The following is a 20,795-nucleotide window of genomic DNA, read 5'->3' on the forward strand; positions in this document are numbered from 1 at the left end:
TCCACGGCCTCCTGCAGCTCCTCCTCCAGCAGCGTGGGTGGCTCCCGCAACGGTGCGTCCTACCACGGGTGGAAACGTGGGTTGCGGCACCATCGAGGCATCTCCACCGCCATGTCCACGCAGCGTCCATGGCACCAGGCGGTGGGGTTTGACATTGCAGGAAACTCCTCCCCTGGCCTCTTCTCTGGGGGCGGTGTTGTCCACGGGCCACTGGCCTATCGGGGTGTGCCTACTCTGGTGACCCCCCCCACGACACACACACACACACACACACACCCCCGTGGGAGCAGCGGTGGTGGTTTGGGGGTGGCGCTGCAAGTGCTTCCTGGAGCTGGGGGACAGTGAGGTCTGGGGGGGGAGGAAGCTTAGAGGGGATTTGGGGCATCCCCCATCCCCCCATGGCTGCCCCGCATACCTGCAGTGCTCCCCTGCCAGGGGTGCTGCTCTGTGGCCATCAGCCCACGCACATCCCCCGACAGTCAGCCCCGCATCAGTCGTCCCCGAAGTCCCCTGACAGTCATCCCTATGACATCCCTATGACAGTTGAGACACACCGACGGGCACAGCGGGGGGGAAGAGACATGCACGCACCCACAGGCACGGCAGGGGGAAATGCACGCACCCCGCAGGCAAAACCCCATATGCTGCACCGACAGGGCAGTTCTGCACTGTTGCCCCCTGGTACCACCTGTCAAAGCAGACTCCGAAACATAAGTTCACTTTTGAGCTTTTGCTGTTTATTGAGAACATAAAATCATGAAGAAGCACTGAGGATAAATCCCACCTTATCTTAAGGTTTACATGCTTTTATGCATTCAGACAAACCATAAATTCTCTAGATAAGGGAAAACTCGCTATGGGACTAGAATCTTAGTAGGTTGGTAACTTAAGGATACAGTTTAGGGATAGAGGGGTAGAAAGAGAAGAGATGAATAAGGAGCAGGACAGAGGGATACAGAGAAAGAAACAAAGAAGGAAGGAGAGAGAAACACAGGGACAGGGAGCAGAACATAGAGAAAAAGAAGACAGGGAATGTCATGGTTTAACCCCAGCCAGCAAGTAAGGACCACACAGCCACTCGCTCGCTCCCCCCCAGTGGGATGGGGGAGAGAATCGGAAGGATGAAAGTGAGAAACTCATGGGTTGAGACAAAGATAGTTTAACGGATAAAGCAAAAGCCGCGCACACAAGCAAAGCAAAACAAGGAATTCATTCGCCACTTCCCATCGGCAGGCAGGTGTTCAGCCATCTCCAGGAAAGCAGGGCTCCATCATGCGTAACGGTTACTTGGGAAGACAAACACCATTACTCCAAACATCCCCCCTTTCTTCTTCTTCCCCCCGATTTTTATTGCTGAGCATGATGTCATGTGGTATGGAATATCCCTTGGGTCAGTTAGGGTCAGCTGTCCCATCTGTGTCCCCCTCCCAACTTCTTACCCACACCCAGGCTACTCGCTGGCAGGGCAGCATGAGAAACAGAGAAGGCCTTCACGCTGTGTAAGCGCTGTTCAGCAATAACTAACACAGCCCTGTGTTATCAACACTGTTTTCATCACAAATCCAAGATGTAGCCCCATACAAGCTACTATGAAAAAATTAACTCCATCCCAGACAAAACCAGTACAGGGACAGACAAAGAGAGTGGTAGGACCAGGACACAAAGAAAGAGAAAGAAAAATCAGCAATGGGCAGCAGGACAGAGGGAGAGAGAGGGGGGAAAAGGACACGAGGACAGTCAGAGGGATACAGAAAACCAGTGAGGGACAGGGAGCCAGAAAATGGGATTCAGCAAACAAGAGAAGGACAGGCACCAGGACACTGGGACAGAGAGAACAAGAGTGACGGAGGAACAATGGAGAGATGGAGCAAGAGAAAGACAGTGACAGAGCGCAAGATGAAGACAGACCAGTAAGTAATAGGTAGACAGGGATAGAGAGAAGAAAAAATAGGGACAGAAAGAAGAGCAGAATAAGCAAGAGATGAAAAAAGGGAAGGAACAGGACAGAGATGCACAGCTGGACAAGAGATGGAAAAAGTAAAAGTAGGGATGGGGAGCAGGAAAGAGGAACAGGGAGTCAACAAGATGCAAGGATAAAAACAGGAAGGAGCAGAGAGGGATGGAGAAGGAAAGAGGGATGGGGAGCAGGACAGGAAGACAGAAAAATAAGAAGGAGAAGGCATGAGGAACAGAGAGAGAAACAGCAGCACCACTGCACAGGCGCTTCTGGACCCTGCAGAAAACCCCATGAAATAAGCTCCTGGCATGCCCAGGAGCCAACATGGCTGACCAGAAGCCCCGTACCACAGTACAGCTCCTGCCATGCCAGCGGACACAGCCTTCCCTGCTTTTTGACCCTGCAAGGATGCAGTTCCCCCCACTGCCTCCTCTGGAGCTCTACCCAGCCCCCAGCAGCCCCCACCCTGCCCTGGCACGAACCCCCCAACACCTCAGCCACCACCCCCAGCCTCTGCCATGATCTGCCCCCCCACCCCCACCCACGCCCAGGGCCTTCCCCTGGACCCACCCACCGATTGCTCAAGCGACCCCACCATCAGACCCAGAGCCCTGGGCATGCAAAGCAGACAGCGAGTGTTTATTCATTCACGCATATAAGTCGTCCCAGGAGTGAGTCTTCTCAGGGGCTCGATGCCCGTGCACTCCCCTGCCCTGGGACATCTCAGCAACTGTTACTGGAGCAGAGCTCTTCGATCCCACAGGGAATGGGTCAGGTTCCGGAGCGATGCGCTGCAGGACAGAGGTGAAGGTAGCCACAAGGGAAAGGGCCCAGAACACAAGAGAGGACAAAAGGGACAGCCAGCTGGACAGGGGATATAACAAGAGTCAATGGGACAGGGGGTACAACAGAGGGATCATCAGAGAAAGGGACAGGGAGCAGGACAGCACTGGGGGAAAAAACCAGCTGTGATGAACAGCAGGACAGAGAGACAGAGAAAGAAAAAATACTGAGGAAGAGAGAGAGAGGAAAGAAGGAGAGCCAGCTGGGCAGGGGGATATAACAAGAATCAATGGGTCAGGGAACAGGGCAAAGAGAGAAAGAAAAAATAAGAAAAAAGACAGAGGGGACAGCAAGAGGCAAAAAAAGGGACAGGGATTTGGCCAGAGATAAGAGGAAGAACCAGTAGGAACAGAAGAAAAGAGATAAAAAAGGGAGACAGGGAGCAGGACAGAGCTGGAGAAAGCAGCAGTAGGGACAGAGGGGTAGAGAGAGATAAAGACAGAAGAAAGGACAGAGAAACAAAAATAAGGACAGGAAATAGGACAGAGGTGGAGGGAAAAAACTGGGATGAGCAGTATGACAGAGGGAGTAAAAAAAAAAATAGGGGCAGGGAGCAGGACAGAGAGATATAGTGAGAAACCATGGGACAGAAAGGACAGTGACAAGATAAAAAGCAAGAGGGAGCAGGACAGAGAAAAGGGTGGGGAGGGGGGAGGACAGAGAAACAGGGAAAGAGGGTCAGAGAGCAGGACACTGGAATAGAACAAGAAAAAGAAGGACAGGGAGCAGGACATAGAGAAAGAAAGGGAACAGGACAAGGGGACTGAATAAGAGAGGAGGGTGCAGATCAGGACAAAGAGATGGAGAAGGAGAAAAAACAGCGATGGAGAAAGAAGAAATAGGGACACAGAGCCCTACAGAGGCATTGAGAAAACAAGTGGGAGACAGGGAGACAGAAAATAGGACAGAGAGAAAAAGACCAGAAAAGGGAGCTGGACTGAGGGGCGAGGGGGCAGGGGGGGATTAGGACAGATTAACAGAGAGGGAAACAGAGGGATGGGGACCAGGACAGTGGGACTGAAAGACAGAAAGAAGGGGAGCAGGACAGCGAGGTGGAGTGAGGAAAAAACACAGATGGGAACAGACAGAGGAAAAAGCAAGAAAGAGCTGAATAGGAAGGATAGTGGGATATAGATATAGAAAGAAAAAATAGCGACGGAGAGCAGGGAAGAGGGATAGAGAGAAAAACAAGGACAGGAAGAAGGACAGAGGCATAGAGAGAGAAAGAGAGCCATTGGGGGACCAGGACACTGGGACAGAGACAGAAAGGAACAGGGTGCAGGACACACGAATACAGAGAAAAACAGATACACAGGGAAGTGGGGGGGGGAAAAACAGAAAGAAAGGGACAGTGAGCAGGACAAAGGGATGGAGAGAAAAAGAGAAGCATGGGGAGCAGGGCAGCAAGCTGGAAAGAAAAGATACTGCTGGGGAGCACAACAGAAGGACAGAGCACAAAAGAGAAGAATGAAAAGCAGGGCAGTAGGATGCAGAAAGAAAAAATAGTCATAGGGAACAGGACAGATGGATAGAGAGGAAAAAAAGGAAGGACAGATGGATTGTCAGAGAAAGAGAGGGACAGGGAGCAGGTCAGAGTGGCAGAAAAAAAGGACACAGCAGGACAGATGAATAGAGGAAATAATACTGATGGGGAGCAGGACAAAGGGATGGAGACAAAAAGGAGGGGAAGGGTGAACAGGGGATAGAGAAAGAGGGGCTAGAGAATGGGACAAAAAGAAGGACAGGGAACAGGACAGGGGGACTGAGAAAAGAAAAGAAGTATGCAGATGAGGACAAAGAGATGGAGAAGGAAGAAACAGCGATGGGCTGCAGGACAGAGACAGAGGAAGAGAAAAATGGGTTGGGAAGCAGGACAGAGGAAGACAGAGAGGAAAAAAGGGACAGCCAGCTGGACAGGGGGATATAGTGAGAAACTATGGAACAGGCGGGAGGACAAAGGCAGAAAAAATAGGGAGAGAAAGCAAGACAGAGGGACGAGGAAAAAAAAAGGAGGAGGGAGCAGGACAGAGATGGAGAAAGAAGCAATAGGGACAAAAGGATAGAGAAGGAAAAAGACAAACTGGATGCAGGACAGAGGGACAGAAAAAGAGAATGACAGGACCAGGACAGGGAGGTGGAGAAATCAAAAAATAGCAATGGAGAAATCAAAAAATAGCAATGAGCAACAGGACAGAGAGACAGACCAACAGACGAGGAGCACGACATGAGGGATAAAGACCAGGACAGGTAATGGGGTGGGGAGACAAGGAGCACAACAGACGGATAGAAAGAAAACAAGAGGGGAGGAGAGCAATACAGCACTGTCGTGGAAGAGGGATGGAGCAGGCAGAGCAAGAACAGAGAAAAACAGAGGTACAGGAAGTAGAAGAAACATGGCAGAGAGAGAGAGAGAAAGGGAGGCTTTGGGAGCAGGGGGGAGAGAGGGAGAGGGAACAAAATAGCAATGGACAGAAGAGAGAGATGGATAATTAAACAATACCTTTAGGGAGAGAACAGAGGGACAGAGTGAGAGAAAAGAGGGATGGGGAACGGCATAAACCAAAACAGAAGGAAAGAGCAGGGGGAAAGGACAAGAAGACAGTGGGTGGAGAGAGAAAGAAACTGGGATAGACAAAGAGGAACCCAGAGAAGGACAGAGATGGCAAAATAAAAACCAGTGAAGAGTAGCAGGACAGACAGATGGAGCAAGAAAAAAAAATAGGGCCAGGGAGCAATACAGAGAAAAGGGAGGAAAGAAAGAGACACGGAGCAGGACAGAGGAAAAAAAATACTGATGGGGAGCACGACAGAGGAAGAGAAAGAGGAAAAAGGGACAGCCAGCTGGACAGATGGATATAGCAAGAAATGATGGGATGGACAGCGGGACAAAGGCAGGACAGAGATGGACAAAGAAACATTAGCGACAGAAGGATAGAGAAAGAAAAACACAGACGAGAAGGACAGAGGAATAGACAAAAAGAGTGACAGGACCAGAACAGAGAGAGGGAGAAAGAAAATCCAGTGATGAGCAGCAGGACAGAGGGAGAGAGAGGGGAAGAGAAGGGCAGGAAGACAGCCAGACACAGAAAACCGGTGAGGGACAGGGAGCGAGACAATGGGATTCAGAGAACAAGAGAGGGACAGGGAGCAGAACACTGGGACAGAGAGAGAATGAGAGTGACGGGGAGAACAGCAGCGAGTTGGAGCAAGAGAAAAACAGGGACAGAGAGCAGGATGAAGATGGAGCAATACATAATAGGGACATGGAAAAGGACAGAGCAATAGAGACAAAAAGAGAGGAACAGGTAGGACAACAGAGGACTGGAAAAAGAAAAGACAAGGGACAGGGAACCGCACAGAGGGACAGAGAGAAAAAGAGTGATGGGGATATAAAGAATAGGGACACAGAGCAGCACAGAGGCATAATAGGATGCACAAGGATAACAACAAAGCAACAAAGACAGGGACAGGGAGCAGAAGAGAGGGATGGGGAGCAGGGCAGAGGGACAGAAAGAGAAAAATAAGAAGAGGAAGGAGAACTAAGGAACAGAGAGAGAAACAAAGGTACAGGGAAAAGGATGGAGAGATGGAAAAAACAGTAAAAATAGGAATGAAGTGTCCTGCAGAGAGATGGAGAAATTTAAAATAAACTGACAGGGACCGCGATGGAGGGAGAAAGAGAGGGACAGGCAGAAGGACAGAGGATAGAGGAATATGGGGATGGGGAGCACAACATAAAGACAGATGGAGAATAAAGAGGACAGGGAACAAGCCAGAGAGATTGAGAAAAAAAGGAATGCAGATCAGGACAAAGAGATGGAGAAGGGAAAAGTGGTAATGGGCTGCAGGACAGAAATGGAGATAGACAAAAAGAGGGACAGGGAGCAGGACACAAGAACAGAGAGAAGAGAAGAGCAGAGATAGAGGGAAAGAAAAAAAGACAGAGGAAAAGAGAGGCTCAAGAAGCCACACAGAGGGACAGGGAGCCAGGCAGTCAGATGGACAAGCAAAGAGAGATAGAGGGATGAAGGACAGAGAGAGACGGTGGCAGAGACAAACAGAGAGATGGGCGGGGATCTGGAGGGGTGGCGGATGCAGAGGGGGGCAGGGAGAGACCAGGATGCAGATGAGTGAGACATGGCCCTAAGGGCCTGGAACTCACGACAGCTCCTGCTTTCAGCACTGCCCACAGAATTTTCCAGTTCTGATGCTTCTTTCTCTGTCTGTTCTTCTGTCTCTCCCCCTTCCTCTTCTGCAGCTCTAGTCACTTGACTGTCCTCCACCTAAGAGAACACAGTAGTACCTTATAGCTCTTGCAATACGAGGCTTCCTAGATGCACAGCCTTGCACGCACACACGCCCTCCCCATGGCCGTACCGTGCTTTTGGATACACATACAGACCCTGCGGTGCATGTCGGCGATCTGGTCTGCTGAGGACTACTCAGAGGGACCCTTCCTCACTCAGAAAGGCTGGCTGTCTCTTGTCTGTGGCTGGAGGCACCTTCTAGCTCAATCCCCTTGATTTCATTCTCCAGCTGCTTTACCATTTTCTAGCCTCTTAAGCTTCATCCACAGCAGCTCCTGTGGATGGTCCAAAGCCAGTAAGTGTCCACCGGTCCCTGGTCCAAACAGGGGCAGCCCACAAAAACCTGAGGCAAATGCAGTCAACAACAACCACGGGGAGGAACAGACAACTGAGTCCTCAGCACGGCCTCTGGGAGAGGAAGAAGACGGGAAGCCATTACCTGTACGGTCCATGACAGCTCACACCGACAAAAGCTCCCAGAGATGGCGCTTTCCCCACACGGACGCTCCCAGCACCTGCATTAACGGGCGATAAAGCGCATTCAAGGCAGCCGGCTGCTATCAGGAAGGGGCCGGGCGGGGGGGGGGGGGGGTCGTCGCCTGGCGGTGGCCTTGGCGGGGGGACAGAGGGTTGGGGCCCCTCTCCTTGCAGCGGGACGAGGATCGGGAAATCCCCCTCCCCGCCCGCTCCTGCCCGCGTCTGCCGCCCCAGGGAGCGGCCAGGAGCCGCCCCTCACCCGCAGCCGCCGAAAGGTCCCGCCGGCTGCCGAGGACGGGAAACGCGCCCGGCTGGCGCCCGCAGCCTCCCGGCGTGCCTCGCGCCCCACGTGACCGCCCGGAAGCCCCTCCCCCTCCGTTCCGGAAGACTACTGCTCCCGGCGTACCCCGCGCCCCACGTGACTGCCCGGGAGCGCCCCCCCCCCCCCCCGCCGCCCCGCCGCCCCGGGCCGTCCCCCGGTGGACTGGCGTGGTCCCGGCCCCGGGCTCCTGGGCCCCGCTTGGGGGGCCGGGAGGGCAGTGGAGGACGGGTGCTCCCCCACCAGGCCTCGCCCCTGGGGTGCCCCGTGCTGCGGGGGAGGGTCACATCCCATGGGGCCACGCACACCTCCTGCCCGCCACACACACACAGACGACAATTTCTGAATTTTTTTTATATTTTATTATTTCTGCCATGAAAAGTACAAAGAGTCGAGTCCGGGGGTGGGGGCCTGCAGCCCGTCCCCTCCGGAGGCCCCGCTCCGCCACAGGGGGGGCCCTGTTCACACTCAGGAGGTTTCTCCCCATGGTGGGTCCCCCCCAGACAAATGGTGGGGGGCCGAGGCCGGGGCCCCTGGGGTGCAGCTCTTATTGCTACTGAACCGGGGGTCCCCTCGGCCCACTGATCCTGCTGGGGCTGGGGCTGCCTGGAGGCCTGGGGTGGGAGTCCCGAGGGTGGAGCTGCCCCGGGTGGGGTCAGAGCTTGGAGGGTGGAGGCAGCCCCGGAGGCCTGGGTCCCTTGCCCACCCCCAGGGACGTGCGCACACATAGGCGGGGGAGTAATAAATATTTACATTAACAATAAGTTAAAACTACAAGAAGCTGCAAACAGGCACAACACGACGCAACGCAAAAAGCGGGACCTGGGAGGGGTGGGGTCCCAGGGTACCCAGGAGGGACAGGGGGTCCTGGGGGCCCCAAGGCTGGGGAAAGGCAGCGAAGAATCGGAAATAAATAGGAACCGAAACCACTGAAAAGCAAGAAATTATCCCGACGGAGAAGAGAAAATAAATAATAATAGCAATAGTAATAATAACAACAACAACAACAAGAACAACAACAACAATAATAATAATAATAATAATAATAATTAATAATAATAATGAGGATGGGGCTGCTATGGGGAAGACAGCCTGTTGGGAGGATTGGGGGTTTCGGGGGGGGGGGCGGGTTCTGCCCTTTTCTTTGGCCACGACACTCAAACTGGCCAAGCAAAAGCACCCACCCCAGCAAGCTGAGGAGGTTGGGGCAAAAAAGCAGCCCATTTTGGGGTATTTGGAGAAGGATGGGGACAGGGCAGTGTGGACAAGACACACACACCCCCCCACCCACACCCAGTTTGGGGGTGCCAGAGGCTTGGGGCAGCAGGACCCCCTGGCAGCCTCAACCTGACGACATTTTAGTGCCATCAACCACCCCCGCCCCCCAAAACGTGCTGTGACCGTGCTTGGGGATTATAACGTCTGGCCCTGCCTCCAAGCAACTGGGGTGGCACATAAAAGATTCTCACACACACACCCAGCCCCCACAACTTCCCTCCAGAGGGGTGGTTTTGGGGGACGTCAGGGGATATTTTTTTTTAATTTTTTTTTTCTTCTCTTACAAAAATAGATGGTTTTGTGTCTGTCGCTCTGGAGGAGTCACCGCGTGCTGTGTCGGTCTCTCTCCTCGCTACCGTTAGCGCTACCGTTATTGTTATTATTCGTTATTGTTTGTTCTTTCTCCCAAAAAAATTTCCCCCTCCAAAAAAAGAAACAAATTGGAAAAAAAAAGGAGAGAGAGCAGACACCTCCCCCGGACTCCTGGACCGGAGGGGAGGGGGGCACGGCCCCCACTTGGCACCAGCCTGGGGACAAAATGAGCCGAATCGGGTGCTCTGATGGGGGTCCCTCCCCGGGGCAGCGGCCGGAGCCGGGGCTCGAACCCACGCACCCCAGGCGCCGCTCCGGGTGGTCCGGCCACCGCCAGAGCGCGCCGCCCCAGGCGGGCGCCGCGCCGGAGGCGTGGTCTCCCAGCTGGGGGCGGGGTCAAGCCCCGGGACATCGGGGGGGGGGGGCTTAGCTGTAGGGGCGGGGCCTCGCGGAACCCGGGGCGGAACTCCCCGCTTTCCCTCCCCCACGATATCCCCGGCAGCAGCTCGGTCCCGGGGGACCCTGTGGTCTCCACAACCCACCCCAGCCTCGCCCCGGTGGGGGCAGGACACCCTAAGGGGGGGGGAGATCCCACTTCTCTCCATTTGGGGGTGCACGACCCCCCAGAGGAGGAAACAAAGGAGGGGGGGGGTGTTGGTCTGGCACCTGCCCCAGGGAGTGCTGGGGGTCCCAGGGATCCCCAAGGTACCTGGGCTCGCTGGGGGTCGCCGCGGCTTCCCGGTGCTGGGGGGAGGGGCAGGGGGCCCCTACCTCCAGGTTCTCCGCAGTGCCTGGGGGGGGGGGGGGGTCCCCCAACATCTCTGGGTGCTGGGGGGTCCCCAGGGTCTTTGGGGTGCCCATGGCATTCCTGGAGACTTGGAGGTGACGCCCCTCCATATCCAGACTCCTTCACAATTCCCAGGGTTTTCAGGGTGCCTGGGGGGTCCCCAGCGTGTCCTGGGGGTTCTCCAGTCTTTCCAGGTTGGTGGGTCAGGAGGATCTTCAGGGGTCCTCCCGGCATCTCCATGCCCCCACAGTGTCCAAGAGCTCTGGGGCACCTGGGGGAGTCCTCAGGGTGTCCACGGTGCCTAGGGGAGAGATGGGGTGTCCATGGTATCCAGGCTGTCCTTCGGGCATCCCCATGGTGTCCTTGGTGCCCATGGAGGAGGTCCCCAAGGTCTCCAAGCGTCTGGGGGAGTTCTCCATGGTCTCCAGGGCGGGGAGGTCCCCACAGTGTCCTTGGTGCCTGGAGGGGGTCCCCAAGGTCTCCAGGTGTCCAGGGGGGTTCTTCATGGTCTCCAGGGTGTCCTTGGTGCTCATGGGGGTCCCCATGGCCTGGTGGTGCCAGGGGACCCAGTCCCAGGGGCTGGGGGGCCAGCAGGGTGTTGCTCAGGCCTTGTGCTGTTTGCTGGTCTTGAAGGAGACCTGGAGCACGCGGTCGCCCAGGCGGTAGCCATTGAGGCTGGCGATGGCCATGGCCGCCTCCTCGTAGTTGGTCATGGTGACGAAGCCGAAGCCCTTGCACTTGTTGGTGGCGAAGTCGCGGATAACCTTGACGTTGGTGACAGCACCAAAGGGCCCGAAGAGCTGCCAGAGGACACTCTCATCCGCCTCGGGTGCCAGGTTGTAGACGAAGATGCACCAGCCAGCGCCGGGGGCCCCCAGGCCCACCCCGGCCAGCCCTGGCACCGCCTCGATGGCCAGCGGGGAGAACCTGGGCAGCAGTGACAGCGGGCTGGCCTGGGGTCAGGGCGCCTGGACACCAGGTTCACCCCCAGGACACATGGGTCCCCTCCTGCCAGGGTCCCCAGCGTGTGCATGGGGCTGGGGGCGCAGAGCTGGACTGAGGGGGCTGGGGGGTGGTGGGGAGGGGCTGTTACCTCTTCACGCCGTAGGCCACATTCAGCAAATTGTCGAGCCTGGAGGGGACAAGAGGCTGTTAAGGGGGGGGCACAGGGTTGTGCCCATGTAGGTGTCTCTCTGCCATGGGGGTGTCCCTTGCCCTGTGGTGACCCCATCCCCTGGGGAGCATTCCCATGGTGATGGGGACGTCCCCACACCCTGTGGTGGCCCCATCTCCTGGGGGGTGCCCCCATTCCCAGGGATGCCCCGCTCCCCCAGGGTCCCCAGCATGTTGGGCTCACCGGAAGCGCTGGGGAGGGTGGTGCAGGGCACCGTAGCGGCGGGCACTGGGGCAGAGGCTGAGCAGGGCCCCCCCTGACTTCTGGCCCGGGCTGTTGGCGAACTTGACGGTGATGGGCTCAGCAGCGCCCAGTGGTTTCTGCCCATGCAGGCCCCGCACAGCCTCCTCTGCCTCCACGCGCTTGTCGAAGCGGATGAAGCCCACCCCCCGTGAGACACCTGCACACAGAATGTCGGGGTACAGAGCCCTGAGACTCTGCTGCACAGCCGCGGGACCCAGGCATCCAGGGAATCTCCCCCACAGACCCACCCACAGGACCCAGATATCCGGGGAATCCCCCCCACGGGACCCAGGTGTCCGGGGAATCCCCCCCACGGGACCCACCCACAGGACCTAGGTGTCCAAGGAATCCCCCCAAGCACCCTACTGCCCACCCCACAGGACCCAGGCATCCAGGAAAAGTTCACCCACTCCATAGACCCTACTGGGAACCCAGGTGTCTGGGTGGCCCCCCCCTTCCCCGGGGGACCCAGGCATCCAAGCACACCTGTGACCTGGTCGACGAGGATGCGGGAGGTGATGATGCGGCCATACTGGGAGAAGAGCTGCTCCATCTCCTTCTGCCCCATGGCCTTGGGGAGGCCGCTCACGTAGAGGTTGGCATCACGGATGGAGGCCGAGCTGGGCCGAGCATAGGACACCTGGGGGGGGGGGGGGTCAGCCCTGGGGACCGAGGTGTCCGGGTGCCAGAGCTGCCTCCCACCCATGGCCCCCCCCCCCGCCAGGACCAAGTCATCTTCCCCCCCTCACACCCTCACCCCCTGCCGAGGACATCTCTAGTGTCCACCCTCCCCAGGGGACCCCCTGGTGCCCACCCCCCCCAGAGGGATCCCAGCATCTATCCCCTGTCCCTGAGGGAACTCCTGGTGCACAACCCCCCCCTCCAGGGACCCCAGTGTCCGCCTGCTCCGAAGGACCCCAGCATCCGCCCCACCCCACCCCCCCGAGGCACCCCTGGTGCCCACCCCCCCCCCCCCCCGAGGAACCCCAGCATCTGGCTGCTCTGAGGGACCCCAGCATCTATCCCCTGTCCCTGAGGGAACTCCTGGTGCACAACCCCCCCTCCAGGGACCCCAGTGTCCACCTGCTCCGAAGGACCCCAGCATCCACCCCACCCCACCACCTGAGGCACCCCTGCTGCCCACCCACCCCCCCCGAGGAACCCCAGCATCTGGCACCTTGATGGTCTTGGTCTGCAGCTTGAGGCCGTTGAGGGTGCTGATGGCCTTGTCGGCGTCACCCGCCTCAACGTAGTTGACAAAGCCATAGCCCAGGCTCTGCCCTGGGGCACAGGGTCAGCACTGACAGTGGCCCCAGCACCAGGGCCAGTCATGCCATCCCCAGTCCCCATCCCCTCCCCACCCCTGTCCCCAAGACCCATTTCCATCCCATCTTCATGTCTGTCCCTGTGGGTCCCCATCCTCACGTGTCCCCATGTCCCTGTACCAGGGATCCTGTGGTCGAGCTTGCGGGACCTGATGTCCCTAGAGAGCTTCCTGAAGCTGTTCCTGTCCCCAGGATTCCATCCACATGCCCATCCCTGTCCTGGTCCCCATGTCCTATCTGCCCGTGTCCCATCTCCCCATGTCCTGTTTCCTCATGTCCCATGCCCCCATATCCCATCTGCCCCCATCCTGTCTCCCCATGTCCTGCCTCCCTATGTCCAGTCTCCCCATGTCCCACATCCCCATGTCCCATCTGCCTGTGTCCCCGTGTCCCAACTCCCAACCCCGTCTCCCCATGTCCATATGCTCCTGTCCCTGTGCCCCATCTCCCCGTGTCCTGTCTGCCTCCACGTCCCATCTGCCCATGTCCCACGTCCTGTCTCCCCATGTCCTGTCTACCCTGTCCCGTACCGGTGACCTTGTCGCGGACGAGCTTGCAGGACTCAATGTCTCCGAGGCTGCCAAAGAGGCTCCGCAGCTCCTCCTGGCTCATGCTCTGGGGCAGGTAGTTGACGATCAGGTTAGTTTTGCTGTCATCGGCCATGGGGGGCCCTGGGGGGGCCCCATTGGGCAGCGCCGCCGCCACTCCTGGCCCTGGCACCGCCACCACCGGCACGGCCACGGGGACAGGGCCGCAGCCCGACGGCCCTGGGGTGCTGGGAGCCTGGGCCTCCACCGTGCTCAGGATCTGCTGAGGGGACGGATGGGCGTCACCATCATGGGGACAGTGGAGGGACAGGGACACTGGGGTCACAGGGACAGCGCAGGGACAGGGAGACAGGCACAGGGAACCCCAGGCAGTGGGGACATGGAGTCATCACCGAGGTGAAGCAGGGATGGAGCCATGGGGGGACACAGCGATGGGGACGGCGGGACATGGCAGTGGGGATGAGAACAGCGGGAGGGGGGAACAGGGACAACTCAGGTGGGGACGTGGGGACAGAGGGCTCTTCGGGGCCCAGATGCCTGGGTCCCACAGGCTGCCCCTCCTCCCCAGCAGGGCAGGAGGGGACCCAGGCATCCACGGTCCCACAGCACCCCACCACCCCAAGGCGGGGAGGGGGGGCGGGGGGGCTCAGGCATCCAGTGCGCGCCTCCCCCCGGGGGATAATCCCCCATTGTGCAGCGAAGCCCCCGCCCCTCCCCCCCACGCACAATAGCAGGGGACAATGGGCCTTTGTCACCGGGAGACGGGACACCCGGGGCCGCCAGCCACGGCCGTAGGACCTGGGCATCCGGGCGCTGCCCGCCCCCCCCCCGGCGGGATGGGGACCCGGCGTCCGGGCCCGCCGGGAGCTGACCAGGCGCTGAAACGGGGCGGAGGTGCCGGACGCCTGGATCCTTCGCGGGGGGCACTGTACCTTTAAGGGCTGGGGGGCCGAGGGGGGCTGGGGCGCCCGGCACGAGCGAGAGGGTGTCTGTCCGTCTGTCCGCCCGCGGGGCAGCGACAGCCCCGAAATTGGCCGGTGGGAAAAGTGAAAGCGCAAAAGCCGAAAATCACCAAATCGGATTGAGAAAATGGGATTTACGGGCGACGCAGGCAGACACACACACACACGCACGGACACATAGCCAAGGCAGCAACACACGCCTCTGCCGCGCACACCCGCTCTGCACGGGGACCGGACTGCGCGTGTCCGCGTGTTGTGTGTGCGCACACATCTCCTCCCCGCACACGCATCCCTGCGCCCACACACCAAGGTGGAGACGTGTGCGCACACCACAGCACATGCGTGTGCACCTGTGTGCGGGCCCCTCCACACGGCACACACACATGTGCGTGCGGCAGGGGCTCTACACGGCCCTGGTGCCAAACAGAGGATTGAGAGGGGAGCAGGGCACAGCTGGGTCTCCACCCCGCCCTTGCACACACGTGTCCCACACGAGCACACAGGACACACCCATGTCCCAGCGTAGCAGATGCACGGGGCATGGAGGGTGTGGCGGCCCATGTGGCGACACACGCATGCCCCCGTTGCACGTACATGCGTGTGCCCCCAACATGTGATGCACACGCATGTGCATGCAGCTCTCACGGCACTCCTGTCCCCGCCCAAGCGTGTCACACACTCAGAGAGCCGTCACATGGGGGGGACACGCAGAGATGATGGGGTCACGGGGGGAGGGGGGGCGGGAATGCTGGGGGGCTGGAGGAGGGGGGGGGCAGGGGAGTAGGGGGACATCGGGGGTGAGGGGACACAGAGAGCAGGGGGTGTTGGATGCCGGGGAGCGGGGGGGGGGGCCACGGGATGGGGCTTTCAGGAGATGGAGGACGCTGGGGGTGCCGGCCGCGCCTCCCCGACGACACCCCCAAACCCCGCGGCCCCTCCCCCCACTCCTACCGTCACCATCGTCGCGGTGCCGTGGCCGCGGGGGCTGCTCGGGGGGGCCCCCGCACGGCCCAGCGGGCTCGGGGGGCTGCGGGGGGCCCCGAGGTGGGGGGACTCCGGGGGTCTCGGTCGCGGCGTCGGGCGCTGCGAGCGGCGGCCCCGTCGGTCCTTTAAACGTCCTTGGGCAGCCGCGGGGCGGGGCCCCCCCAAACCGCCGCGGTGGGCGCGGCCCGGCCCCCCCGCTCTGCGATGGCTCCGTCCGCCCCCCCGCCCGCAGGTGGGTCGGTCCGGCCCCCCTGACACCCCAAAATGGACCGGCCCCCCACGGCCCGCTCCGGCCCCCCCGGCGAAGCCCATTGGCTGCCGAGCGGGCGGGGCCCCCCCAACGCCCCCCGAGACCCCCTACAGTCACCGCCTATAGGCCCCCCCCCGACCCCGCCCACGTGACCCGGGGAGGAGGAGGAAGGGGGGCCGGGGAGAAGGAGAAGGAGGCGGCGAGGGTGATGGGGGCGGGGGGGGGGGGGGGGGGGGGGACGGACGAAGGAGGAAGTGGCGGGCGGGGGGGAGGAAGGAGGGTGGGTGGAAGAGGAGGAGGAAGGACAGGGGGAGGCGCAACGAAGACACCGCAGCGGCACCGCCGGACCCGGGGGGAACCCGGGCGCCCGGGCAGGGCGGAGCCGCCGCCGGTTCAGCACCGGGGACAGCTCCGGGGCGGGGCCGCGTGTCGCGACCCCTCCCAGTTCGCCCCAGAGACCAACTGGGGTGGTACCGTTCTGCGAGGGCCGCGACCCCCAGAGCTGGGGGGCCAGGTGTGTGCCCCCCCTCCATACGGGGCCCTGGATCCCCCTGCTCCTCCCCGAGCCACCATTGCCCCCCCCCAGCTCCCCACATCCCCCCCTGTCTCACCCTGGGGCTCCCAGGCAGAGAGCAGGAAGCAACAAGTAAAAGTCAGCACTTTAATGGAACTGGGGGGGGTTTGGGGGCCCTGGGGCGATCGGCCCCCCCCCCCCCCAAGACAAAACCAGGCTCCCCACTACTCCCCCCCCCCAAGACCCAGTTGCCCCGGGGGACGGGGGGATGACAACCGACAGTCAGGAAATAAATAAAGGGTGACTGGGGAGCCCAGGGCAATGGGGGGGATCCTGGGGGTGTCAGGGTGCCCCAGTGCTGAGGGGGGTGTCTCCAGGGCAGCTCGGGCAGCCCAGGGGGATGAGGGACTCCACCAAGCGCATGGAGCTTCGGATGCCCCATGGAGGGCGCAGGACCCCCAGCGGGTACTTCCTCATCTCCACGTGCCCCGGGGAAGTCAGGGTGACCCAGCGGGCAGGGAGGGGCAGGGCCCCTAGGTGCCGCGGGGCTCAGGGTGGCTCTTGAGCGCGTGGAACTTGAGGCCCTCGGGGCGCTCGAAGCACCTCCCGCAGCGCTCGCAGGGGAAGGGGCGCAGCCCTGGCCCCCCATGACGCCTCATGTGCCACGTCAGGGAGGCACGTTGGCGGCAGCGGTACCCGCAGACCTCGCACCTGGGGGGGGGCAAGGGAGGGGTGAGGGGTACCCGCAGACCTCACACCTTGGGGGATGGGCAAGGGAGAGGTGAGGGGTACCCACAGACCTCGCACCTTGGGGCGGTGGGTGGACATGACAGAATGGGAGGGGGGGGTCAGAGGGAGGGGGCGGTTCCCTCCCCATGTCTCTCACTCAATGCAGCAGTGACCCTACCTTATCACTAACCACAAGCACGGATTTCCCCCATGCACCCCCTCAACGCTGCCCACAGGGGATCTCGCCAGTGCCCCCCCCCGGCTCGACACTCACTGCAGGGGGGTCTCCCCGGTGTGCGTCCGCCTGTGCACCTCCAGGTGGTTCTTGCGCTTGAAGGATTTCCCGCAGGTCTCACAAGTGAACTCCCGCACGCCTGGGTAGGGGGATGTGGGGGGACGTTGGGGGGACACAGGAGGGACACAGGGGGAAACACTGGGAGGACACTGGAGGCTCACCAGAGTGGATGACCATGTGCCGGCGCAGGTGGTTGGCCAGATAAAACCTCTTCCCGCACCCGGGCTGGGGGCACTGCTGGGTCCGGCCCTTGCGGTGCACCAAGTTGACGTGATTCTGGAGGTCGGAGAGGTGAGGGGGGCCCCAGGGCCCCAGGAGGGCACAGAGGGGCCCCAGGGGACCCGTACCTGGAAGCTGCTGAGCGCAACGTAGACCTGCCCACAGCCCGCATAAGGGCAGGCGATCGGCTCTGGGAGCTCCTCGGGGTCAGGGTGGGGGGCGCGGCCCCGCCTGCTCCGCCGCCGGCTGTGCAGGGAGAAGCGACGTCACAGCCACGGGTGAGCCCCCCGCCAGAGGCCACAGCACAGAGGGGCCCAGGCATTCGGGGCCCTTGTCCAACACACCTTGGCATGCTTGAGGACTTCTAAATCCCAAACAGCTGCTTGGCCCTGGGAGTACCCCAAAAAAAGACCCCCACCCACACCTGGACACTGTCCCAAGCCACTGCCCCCCAGAAAAACCCCCGACCCCTCAAAAGGCCCCCAGAGCCTCACCCCTTGTCCCCAAGGACCCCTCCATAACCCTAAGATCTCCCCCAACCCTAAAAAAACCCAACCCCTGCAGCACACCCCGTCGCTAAACCTTTTGTAACCCGTACAGACCCTCCCCAGCCCTGACTCCCTGTTCATATCCCCAGACACTTAAGGAACCTCACAGTGATCCCCAAAGACACCACCTGCCCCCCCTCAATACCTCGCACTTCCCCCGAACCCCCAGGGACACCCCAAACTCCATCACCCCTCCCAAGCCCTGAGCCTCCCCAGCCTGACCACCCTTGGGCCCCTGGGTACCCAAGTGACCCCCAAACCCCACGCCCTTGACCTCTCAGGTTCTTTGGGGATCTCGTAGATGATGGCCGATACGTCACCACCGTCAGGGTCCTCAGCCGGGGGGGGGGGGGGGGGCTCCTGAGGGGGCTCCGGAGGGGGCTGTGGGGGGGGCTCGGCGGCAGGGAGGGGCACCTCCTCCTGCTTCAGCCCCAGCACCTCGTCCTCCTCTGCCGTCAGCGTGGCAAGTGAGGCACTGCTGCCCCCCCCCCGGCCCCCCAGCACCTGATCCCCCCCAGCACCCTGATGTCCTTGATTCCTGACCCCAATCCCCCCTGGTCCCCCCAGCACCCCAATTGCCCCGACCCCTAACCTTTATCCCCCTGACCCCCCCAGCACCCCAATCCCCCCAACACCTGAGGTCCCAGCACCCCAATCCCTCTCATCCCCATGACCCCTGCCCCCCCATACCTGTCTTAGGGAGACGGGAGTCCAGGGGGGGTGGGAGGAAGGCCCCCCCGCTCTCCAGCAGCGCACAGGGCACCTCATCCCCCCCCCACATCCAGCTGCAGCCCCCCCAGCGCATCATAGCCGGGGCTGGCCAGGATGAGGAGGGGGGGCCCCTGCAGCAGGGTGGGGGGCCCCCCATCGGCCAGCGCCCCCCGCCCTGCGCCCAGCCGCAGAGGCAGCGGCAGTGGCACGCAGACCACAGCCTCCAGTGCTGTCCCCCGCCCCTCTGCAGTGCCCTCAGGGGGGCCCAGACCTGCAGGGGGGGCCACTGCCACCCCCCCTGGTGCTGATGGGGCACCCCCTGGCGTCGCCTCCGAGCCTGAGCTGCAGCCCCCTGAGGAGCAAGAGGAGCTGCCAGGAGCTGCTACTGTAGGACAGAAAAGATCAAGGGGAGCCCCCAGAAGAATCCACCCTGAGCCCCAAAGGAGAGCACCCACCCCCCAAAGAACCACCCCCCTAGGCCCCAAAGGAGTCCCCTGGGCCCCCCACCCACAAGCCAGGCCCCCAAAAGGCACAGTCAGGTCCCGCAAACCACCCCTGGGCCCCACCCCTGCATCCCCCCTACCCAGCTAAGCACCCCCAGCCCCCTCCCCAGTGGAGCGCAGCCCCCCCTGCTCCCCTGCACACCGTCATCACTGTCCCCGTCGGAGTCGCTGAGGGGCCGCAAAGGTGAGTGCAGGTCCTGGAAGTAGCGATGCCCGCGCTCGCACTGCCAGACGGCTGTGGTGTAGAGCCCCACCGAGGGGTCCAGCTCCGCCAACCGCGGCTCGTAGGGGCAGCGCTGCCGGTGGTCCTCGTACCAGATCACCGCATGCCGCAGGCAGTTCACGTTGCGCCGCCGCCCTGGGGGAGGGCTGCTGGCAGCCTGGCACCCCCCCACCCGACCCCACCACGGCCCCAGCCACCCCAGCCCCTGCCCTCCTCACCCCATGCCCCCGCACCTCCAGCCCTATTCCCCATCACCCCCCAGATCCTGCCTCCACCCCTGGCAGCCCCAGGCCTCCCAGCCCCTGGCCGAGTCCCCCCCAGCACCCCCTGGTGCGCGGTGCCCCCACTCACGCCCTGGCCCCCACCGGCAAGGGCAGCCCCCGCCCGCCCACCCAGCACTCACTTTTCTTCCGTTTTGGCTTTTTAGGGATCTGCTCCCACGGTTTCCTGCGGAGAGAGAGCGGTGGTCTGGGGACAAACGGGCGCCCCTCCCCGCAGGGGGGGTCGTCCCCCCGAGAGCTGCGGGAGGGGAAGGGGCCTCCCGGTGCCCCTGAGCCCCCATTCCCCACCAGCCCCTCCAAGCCCCCCCGGCTCTTCAGCACCGCTCACCCGCGCCGCCCGGCACGCTGCCCCCGCTCCAGCCCCAGCAGGTAGGCCGCCAGCTTGGCATCGCTCCAGCCGCTGCGGCGGCGCAGGTCAACCCAGGGCCCGTGCGCCTCGCCCAGGTACACCCGCCGCACGTCGTACTTCTTCCGCGACTCCAGCCGCCGCCGCGCCCGGTCCGACTCCGTCAGCCGCGGCCGCCCCCGCGCCTTCCGCCCGCCGCCCGGCTCTGCCGCGGGGCCTCGCCCGGGGCCACCGCCGGTACCTGGGCCGCCGCTGTCCCCCGCGCCCGGGCCCCGCTCCACCGCGCTCATGCCGGGCCCGTCGCCCCGCGCCGCGGCGCGTTGCCGATGACGCCAGCACCACTTCCGCTTCCGGCCCCCCGCTCGCGCCGTTTTTCACGCAGGAAGGCGCGGCGCGCCGCAGTGCGCACGCGCGGAGGGAGGCACCGGCCGCGCAAGGGGCACGCATGCGCGCCCGCCTCCGCCAACCTCCGCCCCGAAGGCGTCTGAGCGGCCAGTGCGCCTGCGCAGAGCCCTGCCCGCACCCGACCCGACCGACGCCCCCCTCCATGGGGCCCGTTCCCCCGCACCTCCCACGCACCCCCGCCCGTCGCCCCTCACCCCCATGTGCCCCCGCCCCCCCGTACCCCCAGCGCCCCCCACCCTCTATGTGCCCCCGCCC

The 20,795-nt window shown here is 61.8% G+C and overlaps 1 protein-coding gene across 18 annotated transcripts; it reads right to left on the reverse strand.

Annotated features, from left to right (window-relative positions):
* Positions 1-8,242: 8,242 nt before the first annotated feature.
* On the reverse strand, positions 8,243-20,549 carry LOC115338008 (ELAV-like protein 3). Of its 18 annotated transcripts, none has more exons than XM_041121825.1 (9): positions 18,346-18,454; positions 17,652-17,769; positions 17,466-17,580; positions 13,553-13,829; positions 12,875-12,978; positions 12,184-12,337; positions 11,638-11,854; positions 11,374-11,412; positions 8,243-11,228 (listed from the first exon to the last, which is right to left on the reverse strand). In XM_041121825.1, exons 2-9 carry the CDS (start codon positions 17,693-17,695, stop codon positions 10,883-10,885), a joined length of 1,296 nt encoding a protein of 431 aa, XP_040977759.1. In that variant the 5' UTR covers positions 17,696-17,769; positions 18,346-18,454; the 3' UTR covers positions 8,243-10,882. The 18 variants fall into 18 exon arrangements, with proteins under 18 accessions (XP_040977759.1, XP_040977758.1, XP_040977757.1 ...); XM_041121824.1 differs by lacking the exon at positions 18,346-18,454 and adding an exon at positions 17,868-17,997; XM_041121823.1 differs by lacking the exon at positions 18,346-18,454 and having other exon boundaries at positions 17,466-17,553; positions 17,652-17,860.
* Positions 20,550-20,795: the final 246 nt, after the last annotated feature.

This window comes from Aquila chrysaetos, unplaced genomic scaffold (assembly GCF_900496995.4).
Source record: "Aquila chrysaetos chrysaetos unplaced genomic scaffold, bAquChr1.4, whole genome shotgun sequence".
Taxonomy (NCBI): domain Eukaryota; kingdom Metazoa; phylum Chordata; class Aves; order Accipitriformes; family Accipitridae; genus Aquila; species Aquila chrysaetos.